We start from the raw sequence: 14,951 nt of genomic DNA, 5'->3' as shown, positions 1-14,951 counted from the left end.
TCCTTCCCCCTGTAATTCGCTATGTTCTTCTCCCTGTCCTTCTCCCTGGGCTTCTCTCAGTCTTCTGCCACTCTTCCTTTTGGTACTCTCTGTCCTGTCTGTCCATCTCTCAGTCCTTCTCTCTGTCCTGTCTGTCCATCTCTCAGTCCTTCTCTCTGTCCACACAGTCTTTGACTTCTTCTCTTGAGGTCAGTCAAACAAATACAATCCTCGTATTCTCCTACAACCACAAACAAAACACATATGAGTTAGACCAGGACCAGCCGGTTTTGGAACGGTGTAAAACTGCTAAGCAGTAGGATCTCCACTGTCAGCTCATCTGTTCTCACTTTGTATGACACTGCTGCACCCGTGTGGCCATTCATAGACAATTCACCTTCAACCACTGCTGCCCCAGTGTGGCCATTCATAGACATTCCACCTTCAACCACTGCTGCCCCAGTGTGGCCATTCATAGACATTCCACCTTCAACCACTGCTGCACCCGTGTGGCCATTCATAGACATTCCACCTTCAACCACTGATGCCCCAGTGTGGCCATTCATAGACAATCCACCTTCAACCACTGATGCCCCAGTGTGGCCATTCATAGACAATCCACCTTCAACCACTGCTGCCCCAGTGTGGCCATTCATAGACAATATACCTTCAACCACTGATGCCCCAGTGTGGCCATTCATAGACAATCCACCTTCAACCACTGATGCCCCAGTGTGGCCATTCATAGACATTCCACCTTCAACCACTGATGCCCCAGTGTGGCCATTCATAGACAATCCACCTTCAACCACTGATGCCCCAGTGTGGCCATTCATAGACAATCCACCTTCAACCACTGATGCCCCAGTGTGGCCATTCATAGACAATCCACCTTCAACCACTGCTGCCCCAGTGTGGCCATTCATAGACAATCCACCTTCAACCACTGCTGCCCCAGTGTGGCCATTCATAGACATTCCACCTTCAACCACTGATGCCCCAGTGTGGCCATTCATAGACAATCCACCTTCAACCACTGATGCCCCAGTGTGGCCATTCATAGACAATCCACCTTCAACCACTGCTGCCCCAGTGTGGCCATTCATAGACAATATACCTTCAACCACTGATGCCCCAGTGTGGCCATTCATAGACAATCCACCTTCAACCACTGATGCCCCAGTGTGGCCATTCATAGACAATCCACCTTCAACCACTGATGCCCCAGTGTGGCCATTCATAGACAATCCACCTTCAACCACTGCTGCCCCAGTGTGGCCATTCATAGACAATCCACCTTCAACCACTGCTGCCCCAGTGTGGCCATTCATAGACAATATACCTTCAACCACTGCTGCCCCAGTGTGGCCATTCATAGACAATCCATCTTCAACCACTGCTGCCCCAGTGTGGCCATTCATAGACAATATACCTTCAACCACTGCTGCCCCAGTGTGGCCATTCATAGACATTCCACCTTCAACCACTGCTGCCCCAGTGTGGCCATTCATAGACATTCCACCTTCAACCACTGATGCCCCAGTGTGGCCATTCATAGACATTCCACCTTCAACCACTGATGCCCCAGTGTGGCCATTCATAGACAATCCACCTTCAACCACTGCTGCCCCAGTGTGGCCATTCATAGACAATATACCTTCAACCACTGCTGCCCCAGTGTGGCCATTCATAGACAATCCACCTTCAACCACTGCTGCCCCAGTGTGGCCATTCATAGACAATCCACCTTCAACCACTGCTGCCCCAGTGTGGCCATTCATAGACATTCCACCTTCAACCACTGATGCCCCAGTGTGGCCATTCATAGACATTCCACCTTCAACCACTGCTGCCCCAGTGTGGCCATTCATAGACAATCCACCTTCAACCACTGCTGCCCCAGTGTGGCCATTCATAGACAATCCACCTTCAACCACTGCTGCCCCAGTGTGGCCATTCATAGACATTCCACCTTCAACCACTGATGCCCCAGTGTGGCCATTCATAGACAATCCACCTTCAACCACTGCTGCCCCAGTGTGGCCATTCATAGACAATCCACCTTCAACCACTGCTGCCCCAGTGTGGCCATTCATAGACATTCCACCTTCAACCACTGTTGCCCCAGTGTGGCCATTCATAGACAATCCACCTTCAAACACTGCTGCCCCAGTGTGGCCATTCATAGACAATCCACCTTCAACCACTGCTGCCCCAGTGTGGCCATTCATAGACATTCCACCTTCAACCACTGATGCCCCAGTGTGGCCATTCATAGACAATCCACCTTCAACCACTGTTGCCCCAGTGTGGCCATTTATAGACAATCCACCTTCAACCACTGTTGCCCCAGTGTGGCCATTCATAGACAATCCACCTTCAACCACTGCTGCCCCAATGTGGCCATTCATAGACAATCCACCTTCAACCACTGCTGCCCCAGTGTGGCCATTCATAGACAATTCACCTTCAACCACTGCTGCCCCAGTGTGGCCATTCATAAACAATTCACCTTCAACCACTGCTGCCCCAGTGTGGCCATTCATAGACATTCCACCTTCAACCACTGCTGCCCCAGTGTGGCCATTCATAGACATTCCACCTTCAACCACTGCTGCCCCAGTGTGGCCATTCATAGACAATTCACCTTCAACCACTGATGCCCCAGTGTGGCCATTCATAGACAATCCACCTTCAACCACTGCTGCCCCAGTGTGGCCATTCATAGACAATCTACCTTCAACCACTGCTGCCCCAGTGTGGCCATTCATAGACAATCTACCTTCACCCACTGCTGCCCCAGTGTGGCCATTCATAGACATTCCACCTTCACCCACTGCTGCCCCAGTGTGGCCATTCATAGACATTCCACCTTCAACCACTGCTGCCCCAGTGTGGCCATTCATAGACATTCCACCTTCAACCACTGCTGCCCCAGTGTGGCCATTCATAGACATTCCACCTTCAACCACTGCTGCCCCAGTGTGGCCATTCATAGACATTCCACCTTCAACCACTGCTGCCCCAGTGTGGCCATTCATAGACATTCCACCCTTTTACATGCAACAGACCATGTCGTTTTACCACTCCTATGAAACATCATGAATCAGACACTGAGTTTGTTCAGATAAATAACAGACTACTTTAATTAAACATGTTTAGACGTTTGGTATGATCCAAAGACATGCTGCAGGTTCCTTCGGACAGGTCATTTCTATTGGTCAGACTGACATTTGTGTAGTGAAGCTTTCAGCAATGTTAACATTTACAACACAAAGGTTAATGAGAGAGACTGAACACAGAGTGAAGGTCACAGACGGTTTCCTCTTCCGTCTGTCCGTCCATACAGACACACACACACACCCACACACTCATAAAAATCTCTACACAATGTTCTCAGCTTAGGGAAGCAAGGTTTTGGGCAATTCCATTTCAATTCAATCAATATAAGAAGTAAACTTACATGCCAATTCCAATTTTTGGTAGGCCTACAGGAATGTATAAGTACATGAATTTGGGGAATGGAATGCAAGTTGAAATGAAGAGTTCAGGAAATGATTGGATGAATCTTCAGAGTCAATGGTGTGGTGTCTGAATTCTGGTTTGTAAATATCATCATATTATGTTCACTAATCTATCTCTTTGGTCAGAGAAACCCCCATACCAAGGAAGAACGGGCCGTTGTGGAGCGGATCGAGAGCTTCAAGTTCCTTGGTGTCCACATCACTAAGGACTGATCCAAACTCACCGCACAGTCGTGAAGAGGGCAAGATCAGCGTCTCTTACCCCTCAGGAGGCTGAAAAGATTTGGCATGGGTCCGTCGGATCCTCAAAATGTTTTACAGTTGCACCAACGAGAGCATCTTGACTGGCTGCATTACCGTTTCGTATGGCAAATGCACTGTCCTTGATCAAAAAGCGCTACAGAGGGTGATGCACACAGCCTAGTACATCACTGGGACAGGGCTCCCTGCCAACCAGGAACGCTATATCAGGGTCTAGCTCCCTGCCAACCAGGAACTATATGAGGGCCTAGCTCCCTGCCAATCAGGAACTCTATATCAGGGCCTAGCTCCCTGCCAAGCAGGAACTCTATATCAGGGTCTAGCTCCCTGCCAACCAGGAACGCTATATCAGGGTCTAACTCCCTGCCAAGCAGGAACTACATCAGGGTCTAGCTCCCTGCCAAGCAGGAACTACATCAGAGCCTAGCTCTGTGCGAACCAGGAACTCTATATTAGGGTCTAGCTCCCTGCCAACCAGGAACTCTATATCAGGGTCTAGCTCCCTGCCAATCAGGAACTCTAAATCAGGGTCTAGCTCCCTGCCAACCAGGAACAATATATCAGGGTCTAGCTCCCTGCCAACCAGGAATGCTATATCAGGGTCTAGCTCCCTGCCAACCAGGAATGCTATATCAGGGTCTAGCTCCCTGCCAATCAGGAACTCTATATCAGGGCCTAGCTCCCTGCCAACCAGGAACTATATCAGGGTCTAGCTCCGTGCCAACCAGGAACTCTATATCAGGGTCTAGCTCCCTGCCAAGCAGGAACTATATCAGAGCCTAGGTCCCTGCCAACCAGGAACTCTATATCAGGGTCTAGCTCCCTGCCAAGCAGGAACTATATCAGGGTTTAGCTCCCTGCCAACCAGGAACGCTATATCAGGGTCAAACTCCCTGCCAAGCAGGAACTACATCAGGGTCTAGCTCCCTGCCGAGCAGGAACTACATCAGAGCCTAGCTCCCTGCCAACCAGGAACTCTATATCAGGGTCTAGCTCCGTGCCAACCAGGAACTCTATATTAGGGTCTAGCTCCCTGCCAACCAGGAACTCTATATCAGGGTCTAGCTCCCTGCCAATCAGGAACTCTAAATCAGGGTCTAGCTCCCTGCCAACCAGGAACAATATATCAGGGTCTAGCTCCCTGCCAACCAGGAATGCTATATCAGGGTCTAGCTCCCTGCCAACCAGGAATGCTATATCAGGGTCTAGCTCCCTGCCAATCAGGAACTCTATATCAGGGCCTAGCTCCCTGACAACCAGGAACAATATATCAGGGTCTAGCTCCGTGCCAACCAGGAACTCTATATCAGGGTCTAGCTCCCTGCCAAGCAGGAACTATATCAGGGCCTAGCTCCCTGCCAACCAGGAACTCTATATCAGGGTCTAGCTCCCTGCCAACCAGGAACAATATATCAGGGTCTAGCTCCCTGCCAACCAGGAACAATATATCAGGGTCTAGCTCCCTGCCAATCAGGAACTCTATATCAGGGTCTAGCTCCCTGCCAACCAGGAACTCTATATCAGGGTCTAGCTCCCTGCCAACCAGGAACTCTATATCAGGGCCTAGCTCCCTGCCAACCAGGAACTCTATATCAGGGCCTAGCTCCCTGCCAACCAGGAACTCTATATCAGGGTCTAGCTCCCTGCCAACCAGGAACAATATATCAGGGTCTAGCTCCCTGCCAACCAGGAACAATATATCAGGGTCTAGCTCCCTGCCAATCAGGAACTCTATATCAGGGTCTAGCTCCCTGCCAACCAGGAACTCTATATCAGGGTATAGCTCCCTGCCAACCAGGAACAATATATCAGGGTCTAGCTCCCTGCCAACCAGGAACTCTATATCAGGGCCTAGCTCCCTGCCAACCAGGAACTCTACATCAGGGTCTAGCTCCCTGCCAACCAGGAACTCTATATCAGGGTCTAGCTCCCTGCCAACCAGGAACTCTATATTAGGGCCTAGCTCCCTGCCAACCAGGAACTCTATATCAGGGTCTAGCTCCCTGCCAACCAGGAACAATATATCAGGGTCTAGCTCCCTGCCAATCAGGAATTCTATATCAGGGCCTAGCTCTCGGACCAATAGGCTCCGAGACAGCTTCTACCCCCAATCCATATGACTGCTAAATAGTCAGACTGCTAAATAGTCAATTAATGGTACCTGGACTATCTTGCACTGATCCTACGCACCCTCACTCGACAGTATATACACACCATATACACCCTCACTAGACAGTATATACACACCATATACACCCTCACTAGACAGTATATACACACCATATACACACTCACTAGACAGTATATACACACCATATACACACTCACTAGACAGTATATACACACCATATACACCCTCACTAGACAGTATATACACACCATATACACACTCACTAGACAGTATATACACACCATATACACACTCACTAGACAGTATATACACACCATATACACACTCACTAGACAGTACATACCCACCATATACACACTCACTAGACAGTATATACACACCATATACACACTCACTCACACACACTACATTGACATTCCCACACAAAACCCACACACATTCACATGTGCTAAATAGTCAATTAATAGTGCCTGGACTATCTACATGTGAAAAGAAAAGAAAAAAATCACTTGTTTCAAAGAATTTAATAAAAAAATAACTGGAAAAGTGGGTCGTGCATATGTTTTCACCCCCTTTGCTATGAAGCCCCTAAATAAGATCTGGTGCAACCAATTACCTTCAGAAGTCACATAATTAGTTAAATAAAGTCCACCTGTGTGCAATCTAAGTGTCACATGATCTATCACATGATCCCAGTATATATACACCTGTTCTGAAAGGCCCCAGAGTCTGTAACACCACTAAGCAAGCGGCACAATGAAGACCAAGGAGCTCGCCAAACAGGTCAGGGACAAAGTTGTGGAGAAGTACATATCAGGGTTGGGTTATAAAAAAATATCTGAAACTTTGAACATCCCACGGAGCACCATTAAATCCGTTATTAAAAAATGGAAAGAATATGGCACCACAACAAACCTGCCAAGAGAGGGCCGCCCACCAAAACTCACATACCAGGCAAGGAGGGCATTAATCAGAGAGACAACAAAGAGACCAAAGATAACCCTGAAGGAGCTGCAAAGCTCCACAGCGGAGATTGGAGTATCTGTCCATAGGACCACTTTAAGCCATACACTCCACAGAGCTGGGCTTTACGGAAGAGTGGCCAGAAAAAAGCCATTGCTTAAAGAAAAAAATAAGAAAACACGTTTGGTATTTGCCAAAAGGCATGTGAGAGACTCCCCAAACATATGGAAGAAGGTACTCTGGTCAGATGAGACTAAAATTTAGCTTTTTGGCCATCAAGGAAAACGCTATGTCTGGTGCAAACCCAACACCTCTCATCATCCCGAGAACACCATCCCCACGGTGAAGCATGGTGTTGGCAGCATCATGCTGTGGGGATGTTTTCATCGGCAGGGACTGGGAAACTGGTCAGAATTGGAGGAATGATGGATGGCGCTAAATACTGGGAAATTCATGAGGGAAACCTGTTTCAGTCTTCCAAAGATTTTAAACTGGGACGGAGGTTCACCTTCCAGCAGGACAATAACCCTAAGCATACTGCTAAAGCAACACTTGAGTGGTTTAAGGGGAAACATTTAAATGTCTTGGAATGGCCTAGTCAAAGCCCAGACCTCAATCCAATTGAGAATCTGTGGTATGACTTAAAGACTGCTGTACACCAGCGGAACCCATCCAACTTAAAGGATCTGGAGAAGTTTTGCCTTGAAGAATGGGCAAAAATCCCAATGGCTAGATGTACCAAGCTTATAGATACATACCCCAAGACATTTGCAGCTGTAATTGCTGCAAAAGGTGGCTCTACAAAGTATTGACTTTGGGGGGGTGAATAGTTTTGCACTCTCAAGTTTTCCGAATTTTTTTCTTATTTCTTGTTTGTTTCACCATCAAAAATATTTAGCATCTTCAAAGTGGTAGACATGTTGTGTAAATCAAATGATACAAACCCCCCACATTGTTATATTTATTTCAAGTTGTAAGGCAATAAAATTGGAAGAATGCCAAGGGGGGTGAATACTTTCGCAAGCCACTGTATGTACTATTCCCTATATAGTGCACTACTTTTTACCAAAGCACCATTGGCCCTGGTATAAAGGGAATAAGGTGCCATTTGGAATAAAAACATTAAAAAGATGGAAAAAGATCAGAAAACTATATACTGTACAGACAAATTACAGTATTTAGAAAATGAAAATATGTATTATAAAAACCAATATAATTATTTTACTAAATTGTTATGAAAAATAAATAATGGTATTTTTAGACATTCAAGTGTTACGTCATCTGTCCCTGACCTCAGAATGCCAATTCCCCAAAATCACCTCAGTGCATTGATTAAATAATGTATCATACACTATCTTAATGAGTAGCACAGCACGGCAGCTTGCTATTGGTTGGCTCTTCCACCAATGTCTTCCCTGGAGAACATGAATATTAACTAGATGAAGAAAGAGGAAGGAGACGGCAGACTTATCGTCTCTCTCGCTCTCTCTTTTTGCTCCCTACCAATATTTTAGTGCTTCCTCTCTCCCCCTCCCTCTCTTAGTTTCTCCCTCCTTCCCTCTTCCCTCCTCCCTCCTCCCTTATTCTGTCTTAAACCCACACCCTTGTGCAGACCTAGATGTGCAGACACCCGAAGACACTCACAGCCTTGTCTACCTCCATCTCTTTCCATCCCTGCCCCGGCAGATTAGAGCACACTACTGTGTGTATCAAAGGTAAGCCTCAGTCTCTCTCCTCTCTCTCGTTCCTCTCTATCTCTCTCCGTCTTTATTTATTTTGCTTTGTTTCTGTGTACTGAAACAAAGGATCTGGGGTGTGGCTGTACACTGAAGACTGGAGTGTACTGATCTGATGGGAGGATGGAAATAACAAATTCATGGGAAGATGGAGGAATAGATAGATGGGGCTGAGGTAGGGCTGAGGTAGAGCTGGTGTAGGGCTGGGGCTGAGGTAGGGCTGAGGTAGAGCTGGGGTAGGGCTGGGGTAGGGCTAGGGTAGGGCTGAGATGGGGCTGAGGTAGGGCTGGTGTAGGTCTGGGGTAGGTCTGGGGTAGGGCTGGGGTAGGGCTGAGGTAGGGCTGGGATAGGGCTGTGGCTGACGAGGGGCTGGGGTAGGTCTTGGGCTGAGGTAGGGCTGATGTAGGGCTGGGCCTCGGGTAGGGCTGGGTCTGAGGTAGGGCTGATGTAGGGCTAAGCCTGGGGTAGGGCTGGGGCTGAGGTAGGGCTGGACCTGGGATAGGGCTGGGGATGGGGCTGGGGCTGGGGCTGGGGCTGGGGCTGAGGTAGAGCTGGACTGGGGCTGAGGTAGAGTTGGGGCTAAGGTAGGGCTGGGGCTGAGGTAGGGCTGGGGCTGAGGTAGGGCTGGCGCTAAGGTAGGGCTGGGGCTGAGGTAGGGCTGGGGCTGAGGTAGGGCTGGGGCTGAGGTAGGGCTTGGGCTGAGGCTGAGGTAGGACTGGGCTATGAAAGCGGCAATGATGGCCAGAACTGCATTTTAACATTGTGGAACAGCGTTTAAACTCAGGAGGAGAAAAGATGGCAAGGATGCAGAGATCTGAGAGATCTGAGAGAGAGAGAGAGAGAGAGAGAGAGAGAGAGAGAGAGAGAGAGAGAGAGAGAGAGAGAGAGAGAGAGAGAGAGAGAGAGAGAGAGAGAGAGAGAGAGAGAGAGAGAGAAAAAACAAAAGAGAGAGAGAGACTGCAGACGGAGAGAACAAAGAGACCAGCCTCAGTAAATGGAGAGAGAGAGGGGGGGGGAGATGGTGTCAGAATGGCGTCATGCTAGATAGCTAGTGTGTAGGCATGTGGAAAGGTGGCATGATGGACCCGAACACATGTGGGGGCGGCTGCAGCTCACGTGTGTATGTGGGGAAAGGGGAGGTGTGTGTGTGTGTGTGTGTGTGTGTGTGTGTGTGTGTGTGTGTGTGTGTGTGTGTGTGTGTGTGTGTGTGTGTGTGTGTGTGTGTGTGTGTGTGTGTGTGTGTGTGTGTGTGTGTGTGTGTGTGTGTGTGTGTGTGTGTGTGTGTGTGTGTGTGTGTGTGTGTGTGTGTGTGTGTGTGTGTGTGTGCGTGCGTGCGTGTCTAGCACATCTCATGGGTGGACACACTCCCTATATCTACTAGGAACTAGAATGGCAAAATTCACATATTCGTCATCAACACGACGGCATACACATGAACAGAAACGATTTTACCAACGCTCCCTACACAAGATTCTGCCTTGTGTGTAGCTCGTTTGTCAGCCAAGGTCAAATAACTGACACAATGATTTCTCTCTCTCTCCCTCTCTCTTCCTCTCTCTCCTTTTCCCTCCCTCCCTCATTTCCTCCCTTTCTCTTTCCATCTCTCTCTCCCTGCTTCCTCTCTCTCCCTGATCCATCTCTCTCCCTGCTCCATCTCTCCCTCTTTCTCCCTGATCCATCTCTCTCCCTGATCCATCTCTCTCTCTCTCTCCCTGCTCCATCTCTCTCCCTCTCTCTCCCTGCTCCATCCCTCTCCCTGATCCATCTCTCTCCCTGCTCCATCTCTCTCTCTCTCTCTCCCTGCTCAATCTCTCTCCCTGCTCCATCTCTCTCCCTGCTCCATCTCTCTCCCTCTTTCTCCCTGCTCCATCCCTCTCCCTGATCCATCTCTCTCCCTGCCCCATCTCTCTCTCTCTCTCCCTGCTCCATCTCTCTCCCTGCTCCAACTCTCTCCCTGCTCCATCTCTCTCCCTGCTCCAACTCTCTCCCTGCTCCAACTCTCTCCCTGCTCCATCTCTCTCCCTGCTCCAACTCTCTCCCTGCTCCAACTCTCTCCCTGCTCCATCTCTCTCCCTGCTCCCTCTCTCTCCCTGCTCCATCCCTCTCCCTGATCCATCTCTCTCCCTGCTCCATCTCTCTCCCTCTCTTTCCCTGCTCCACCCCTCTCCCTGATCCATCTCTCTCCCTGCTCCATCTCTCTCCCTGCTCCATCTCTCTCCCTGCTCCAACTCTCTCCCTGCTCCAACTCTCTCCCTGCTCCATCTCTCTCCCTGCTCCAACTCTCTCCCTGCTCCATCTCTCTCCCTGCTCCCTCTCTCTCCCTGCTCCATCCCTCTCCCTGCTCCATCTCTCTCCCTCTCTCTCCCTGCTCCACCCCTCTCCCTGATCCATCTCTCTCCCTGCTCCATCTCTCTCCCTCTCTCTCCCTGCTCCATCCCTCTCCCTGATCCATCTCTCTCCCTGCTCCATCTCTCTCCCTGCCCCATCTCTCTCCCATCTCCCTCTCTCTCCCTGCTCCATCTCTCTCCCTGCTCCCTTTCTCTCTCCCTGCTCCCTCTCTCTCCCTTCTCCCTCTCTCTCTTTCACAGCAACAATGTCTGACAAACCTGACCTGACCGAGATCGCCTGTTTCGACAAGACCAAACTGAAGAAGACTGAGACGAAAGAGAAGAACCCCCTGCCAACCAAAGAGAGTGAGTGATCATGGCAGTGTGGTGTGTGTACTGTATGTGTGTGTGTTTTAAGGGTGTGGTAAGGGAAGGGTTCATTCTGCCTCTGCAGTGCTCTTCCTTTCCTTCTCTCCCCCCTCTCTCTCGCTCGCTCTCTCTCCCCTTCACCCTCTCCCCCTCTCTCTCGTTCTCTTCCCCTAACTCTCTCTCCCCCCTCCCTCTCCCTCTCTCTCTCTCGCTCTCTCTCTCATACCCCCCTCTCTCTCCCCCTCCCTCTCTCTCTCTCTCTCCCTCTTTCTCTCTCTCTCGCGCGCTCTCTCTCATACCCCCCCTCTCTGTCTCCCCCTCCCCCCCATCTCTCTCTCCCCCCCATCTCTCTCTCCCCCTCTCTCTCTCTCTCTCCCCTGCAGTCATCTTAGCAGCTATAGGTGTTGTCAGTTCTACTGCTGTCAACCTTCCTCTAGCTCTGCAGTATACAAACACTTCTCTACTACAAATCACTGAATCAGCAGCATCACTCTCTCCCTATAGGCCCAGGTCAAAGTAGTGCACTATTTAGGGAATAGGGTACCATTTGGGTTGCACACTGTATCGTCACTGCAACGCAACCATACGCGACCGGAGCCCAATTCACATTCTCCCTCCCCAACATCTTCACCACATGTGTACAGTATGTGTCTTCCTGTCTTCTGTTTCAGCTATTGAACAGGAAAGGAAAGGGGATGCCACGCCTTAATGTGACTTGGTGAAGAAGAGGAGAAGAGGAGGAGAGGAAAACCGGAGAGGAGACAGAGATGCCACCAACAAAATCACTTTGTTTTGTCTGCCTGTCAGTATTCTACTTTAAGTCACTTTGTGTTGTATAACAGGGGCCCCAGTAGGGCCCCAGGAGATGCAGTAGTGGAGGAGGGTACATGGGATGCATTCCAAATGGCACCTTATTCCCTATATAGTGCAATACTTTTGACCTGGTCCACTATATAGGGAATATGGTGCCATTTGAGACACAGCATGCCATCTTCACAGGGGTCTATCTTTCATTAGGAGAATAGAGTTGTAACATGGCTGCCAGGATGGTTCTGTTTTAAATAACAAGTATTGGGCCAGAAACCCTCTACCCTCTAGACTTCACCCCTTTACTCCCTAGCCCCTACACCCTAGCCTTTACTCCCTTACTCCCTAGCCTCTAACCCCCCTACTCCCTAGCCCCTACACCCTAGCCTCTAACCCCCTTACTTCCTAGCCCCTATACCCTAGCCTCTAACCCCCCTACTCCCTAGCCCCTACACCCTAGCCTCTAACCCCCCTACTCCCTAGCCCCTACACCCTAGCCTCTAACCCCCTTACTCCCTAGCCCCTACACCCTAGCCTCTAACCCCCTTACACCCTAGCCTCTAACCCCCTTACTCCCTAGCCCCTACTCCCTAGCCTCTAACCCCCCTACTCCCTAGCCCCTACACCCTAGCCTCTAACCCCCTTACTCCCTAGCCCCTACACCCTAGCCTCTAACCCCCTTACTTCCTAGCCCCTAGCCCCTATACCCTAGCCTCTAACCCCCCTACTCCCTAGCCCCTGCACCCTAGCCTCTAACCCCCTTACTCCCTAGCCCCTACACCCTAGCCTCTAACCCCCTTACTTCCTAGCCCCTAGCCCCTATACCCTAGCCTCTAACCCCCTTACACCCTAGCCTCTACACCCTCTAACCCCCTTACTCCCTAGCCCCTACCCCCTAGCCTCTAACCCCCTTACTCCCTAGCCCTTATTTCCTATTGTATACCCATCCAAACCACTCAGAAGTACCAAGGGTAGGGGCTAAGGGCTAGGGGTTTGTTTCTTAATCAGTCAGTTTTGTTGTTGAACACCAAAACAAGTCAGGCATCCAGGCTAAGAGAGGAAGGTGGGGGGATTATTGAGGTGTTTTCATATTTCACTTTATACTTTTCTTTATGAAATAAAGACAAAATGGTATAATACAAAACGACCGATTTGGGTGTGACTTTCTCTGACGATGAATGAGAATAAGATAGTAGTCTGAAAGGGGGTATGAACAGTCCAAACTGAGAATATAACAATATACCACATTACACTACCAATACAATACATTTAATTATGAAATACTACATGATTCTTGAGTGGATGTAATGATCATGGCAATAGTGGGTATTTGCAGACAGTTTGGCCCAGTAGAGGAAGACAGAAGTTAAATCAGCACATTCACACCTATAGTTCAGACAAGTCATGAATCATAATTAATACAGCTACAAGCCTGATATCCCTGTAGTATTGAAAACTAGGTCAAAAACTTGTCTAATAATTAGAGATAAATGTATTGCCCGTATACTTCTTTGTTAACAAACACCCACAATATGGATGTTCCCAAGGGGCTGCTGAGTGGCACAGCGGTCTAAGGCACTGTAACTCAGTGCTAGAGGTGTCACTGCAGACCCTGGTTTGATTCCAGGCTGTATTACAACTGGCTGTGATTGGGAGTCCCATAGGGCGGTGCACAATTGGCCTGGGGTAGACCGTCAACCTCAATAAGAATGTGTTCTTAACTGACTTGCCTGGTTAAATCAAGGTTAAAAAGAATGTATCCTGGTAACATTGAATGTTTTTCCAGTAGCGGTGTGTGGGTCAAATCACTGGGGAAGCCAGAAGAAAACAACATATTACAACCTATGTGTTGTGATCATTGCGTTGTTTGCTCTATAACCTGTTAGTTCATATGTCAGAATAAATTCAACCACACCTTGGCTTCATCACCAAACCGGAGAGCAACCTCTGTCTGGTGAAGTCCACAAAACATACTGCATGTAACAAACAGTTACATGACCTACAGCATGGTCAAACAAGGTCATGTTTCTGACATGTTTGGACCACTAAACAACTACTGATTTAGAACCACAGAGAGTTACCTCAAGTTGCAAAGAAAACAGGAGCTGCCTCCACTATTCCAGTATCCTTTCAACTTCAACATTTCAACATCATCTATCATCAGATATCAAAAAAGCAATTTAGTCCAATCAACATAAGATAACTATGATGTGGATGTCCATGGTTCTGATATCTGTTTGCGTGTGTGTGTGCATGTGTGCGCATTCGTGCAAGTAGAAAAAAACATGTTGACTCACCCTACTTGTAAAGAATGCAATCCTCCTCTCTTTCATGTTGATGAAACAGTCTATCACTCTGTCATACAGTACACACTTTTATTTCTTGTTGTCCTAGGCTACCTGGCTAAAATGCTTGTTTGCTAGCCTAACTACCATTCATGGGCAACATTAGCTAGTTAACATTAGCCTTCTACGTCTAGCTACATATCGAACTTCCATCCTCTCAGGCCAGGGGCACAACAATGTTTGAATTAATGGTTGGATCAGAATCACCGTTATAATCATTGGCCAGTACGGAGAATAAAGTAAAACCACAAGTTCAGATCTCTATCTCCATCAATGGCTAATTTAGGAAATGGCTAAATTTAGCTAGCTAGCTAGCCACCGGACAACAACAACACAACGAGACGCAACAATTCAAGTTGTTTCTGTCAATGACACATACTCTCAATGCGATTTGATAGGAGTGACACCAAATTCTACGGGCGGCAACAATGTCATACTCTTTTGGACCAGACAGCCATCAGATAGATGGACACACATACAGAGACAGAGGGCACTGTTTCGCTCGCTAG

General features: G+C 48.7%; 2 protein-coding genes across 2 annotated transcripts; one reads left to right on the top strand and one right to left on the bottom strand.

The window, feature by feature from the left end:
* Positions 1-248: 248 nt before the first annotated feature.
* LOC139581919 (uncharacterized PE-PGRS family protein PE_PGRS54-like) lies at positions 249-3,026 on the bottom strand. Its single transcript, XM_071412113.1, has one exon. It carries the CDS (start codon positions 3,024-3,026, stop codon positions 249-251), a length of 2,778 nt encoding a protein of 925 aa, XP_071268214.1.
* A 5,371-nt stretch (positions 3,027-8,397) lies between these two features.
* LOC139581624 (thymosin beta-like) lies at positions 8,398-13,244 on the top strand. The gene is made up of 3 exons (XM_071411583.1): positions 8,398-8,573; positions 11,183-11,287; positions 11,962-13,244. Exons 1-3 carry the CDS (start codon positions 8,477-8,479, stop codon positions 11,997-11,999), a joined length of 240 nt encoding a protein of 79 aa, XP_071267684.1. The 5' UTR covers positions 8,398-8,476; the 3' UTR covers positions 12,000-13,244.
* The last annotated feature ends 1,707 nt before the right edge of the window (positions 13,245-14,951 follow it).

The sequence above is a fragment of the Salvelinus alpinus genome, chromosome 7, assembly GCF_045679555.1.
Source record: "Salvelinus alpinus chromosome 7, SLU_Salpinus.1, whole genome shotgun sequence".
Taxonomy (NCBI): Eukaryota; Metazoa; Chordata; class Actinopteri; order Salmoniformes; family Salmonidae; genus Salvelinus; species Salvelinus alpinus.
Note: the sequence above shows the minus strand (reverse complement) of the source record. Positions and strands in the feature narration are given on the sequence as shown.

What these genes read in the sequence shown, in the direction of transcription:
- LOC139581919 (XM_071412113.1), bottom strand. Translation starts at nt 3,026, where the DNA reads ATGTCTATGAATGGCCACACTGGGGCAGCAGTGGTTGAAGGTGGAATG.
- LOC139581624 (XM_071411583.1), top strand. Translation starts at nt 8,477, where the DNA reads ATGTGCAGACACCCGAAGACACTCACAGCCTTGTCTACCTCCATCTCT. An exon ending in CACTACTGTGTGTATCAAAG is followed by an intron (nt 8,574 to 11,182) that starts GTAAGCCTCAGT and finishes TCTCTTTCACAG; the next exon opens with CAACAATGTCTGACAAACCT. An exon ending in CCCCCTGCCAACCAAAGAGA is followed by an intron (nt 11,288 to 11,961) that starts GTGAGTGATCAT and finishes CTTCTGTTTCAG; the next exon opens with CTATTGAACAGGAAAGGAAA.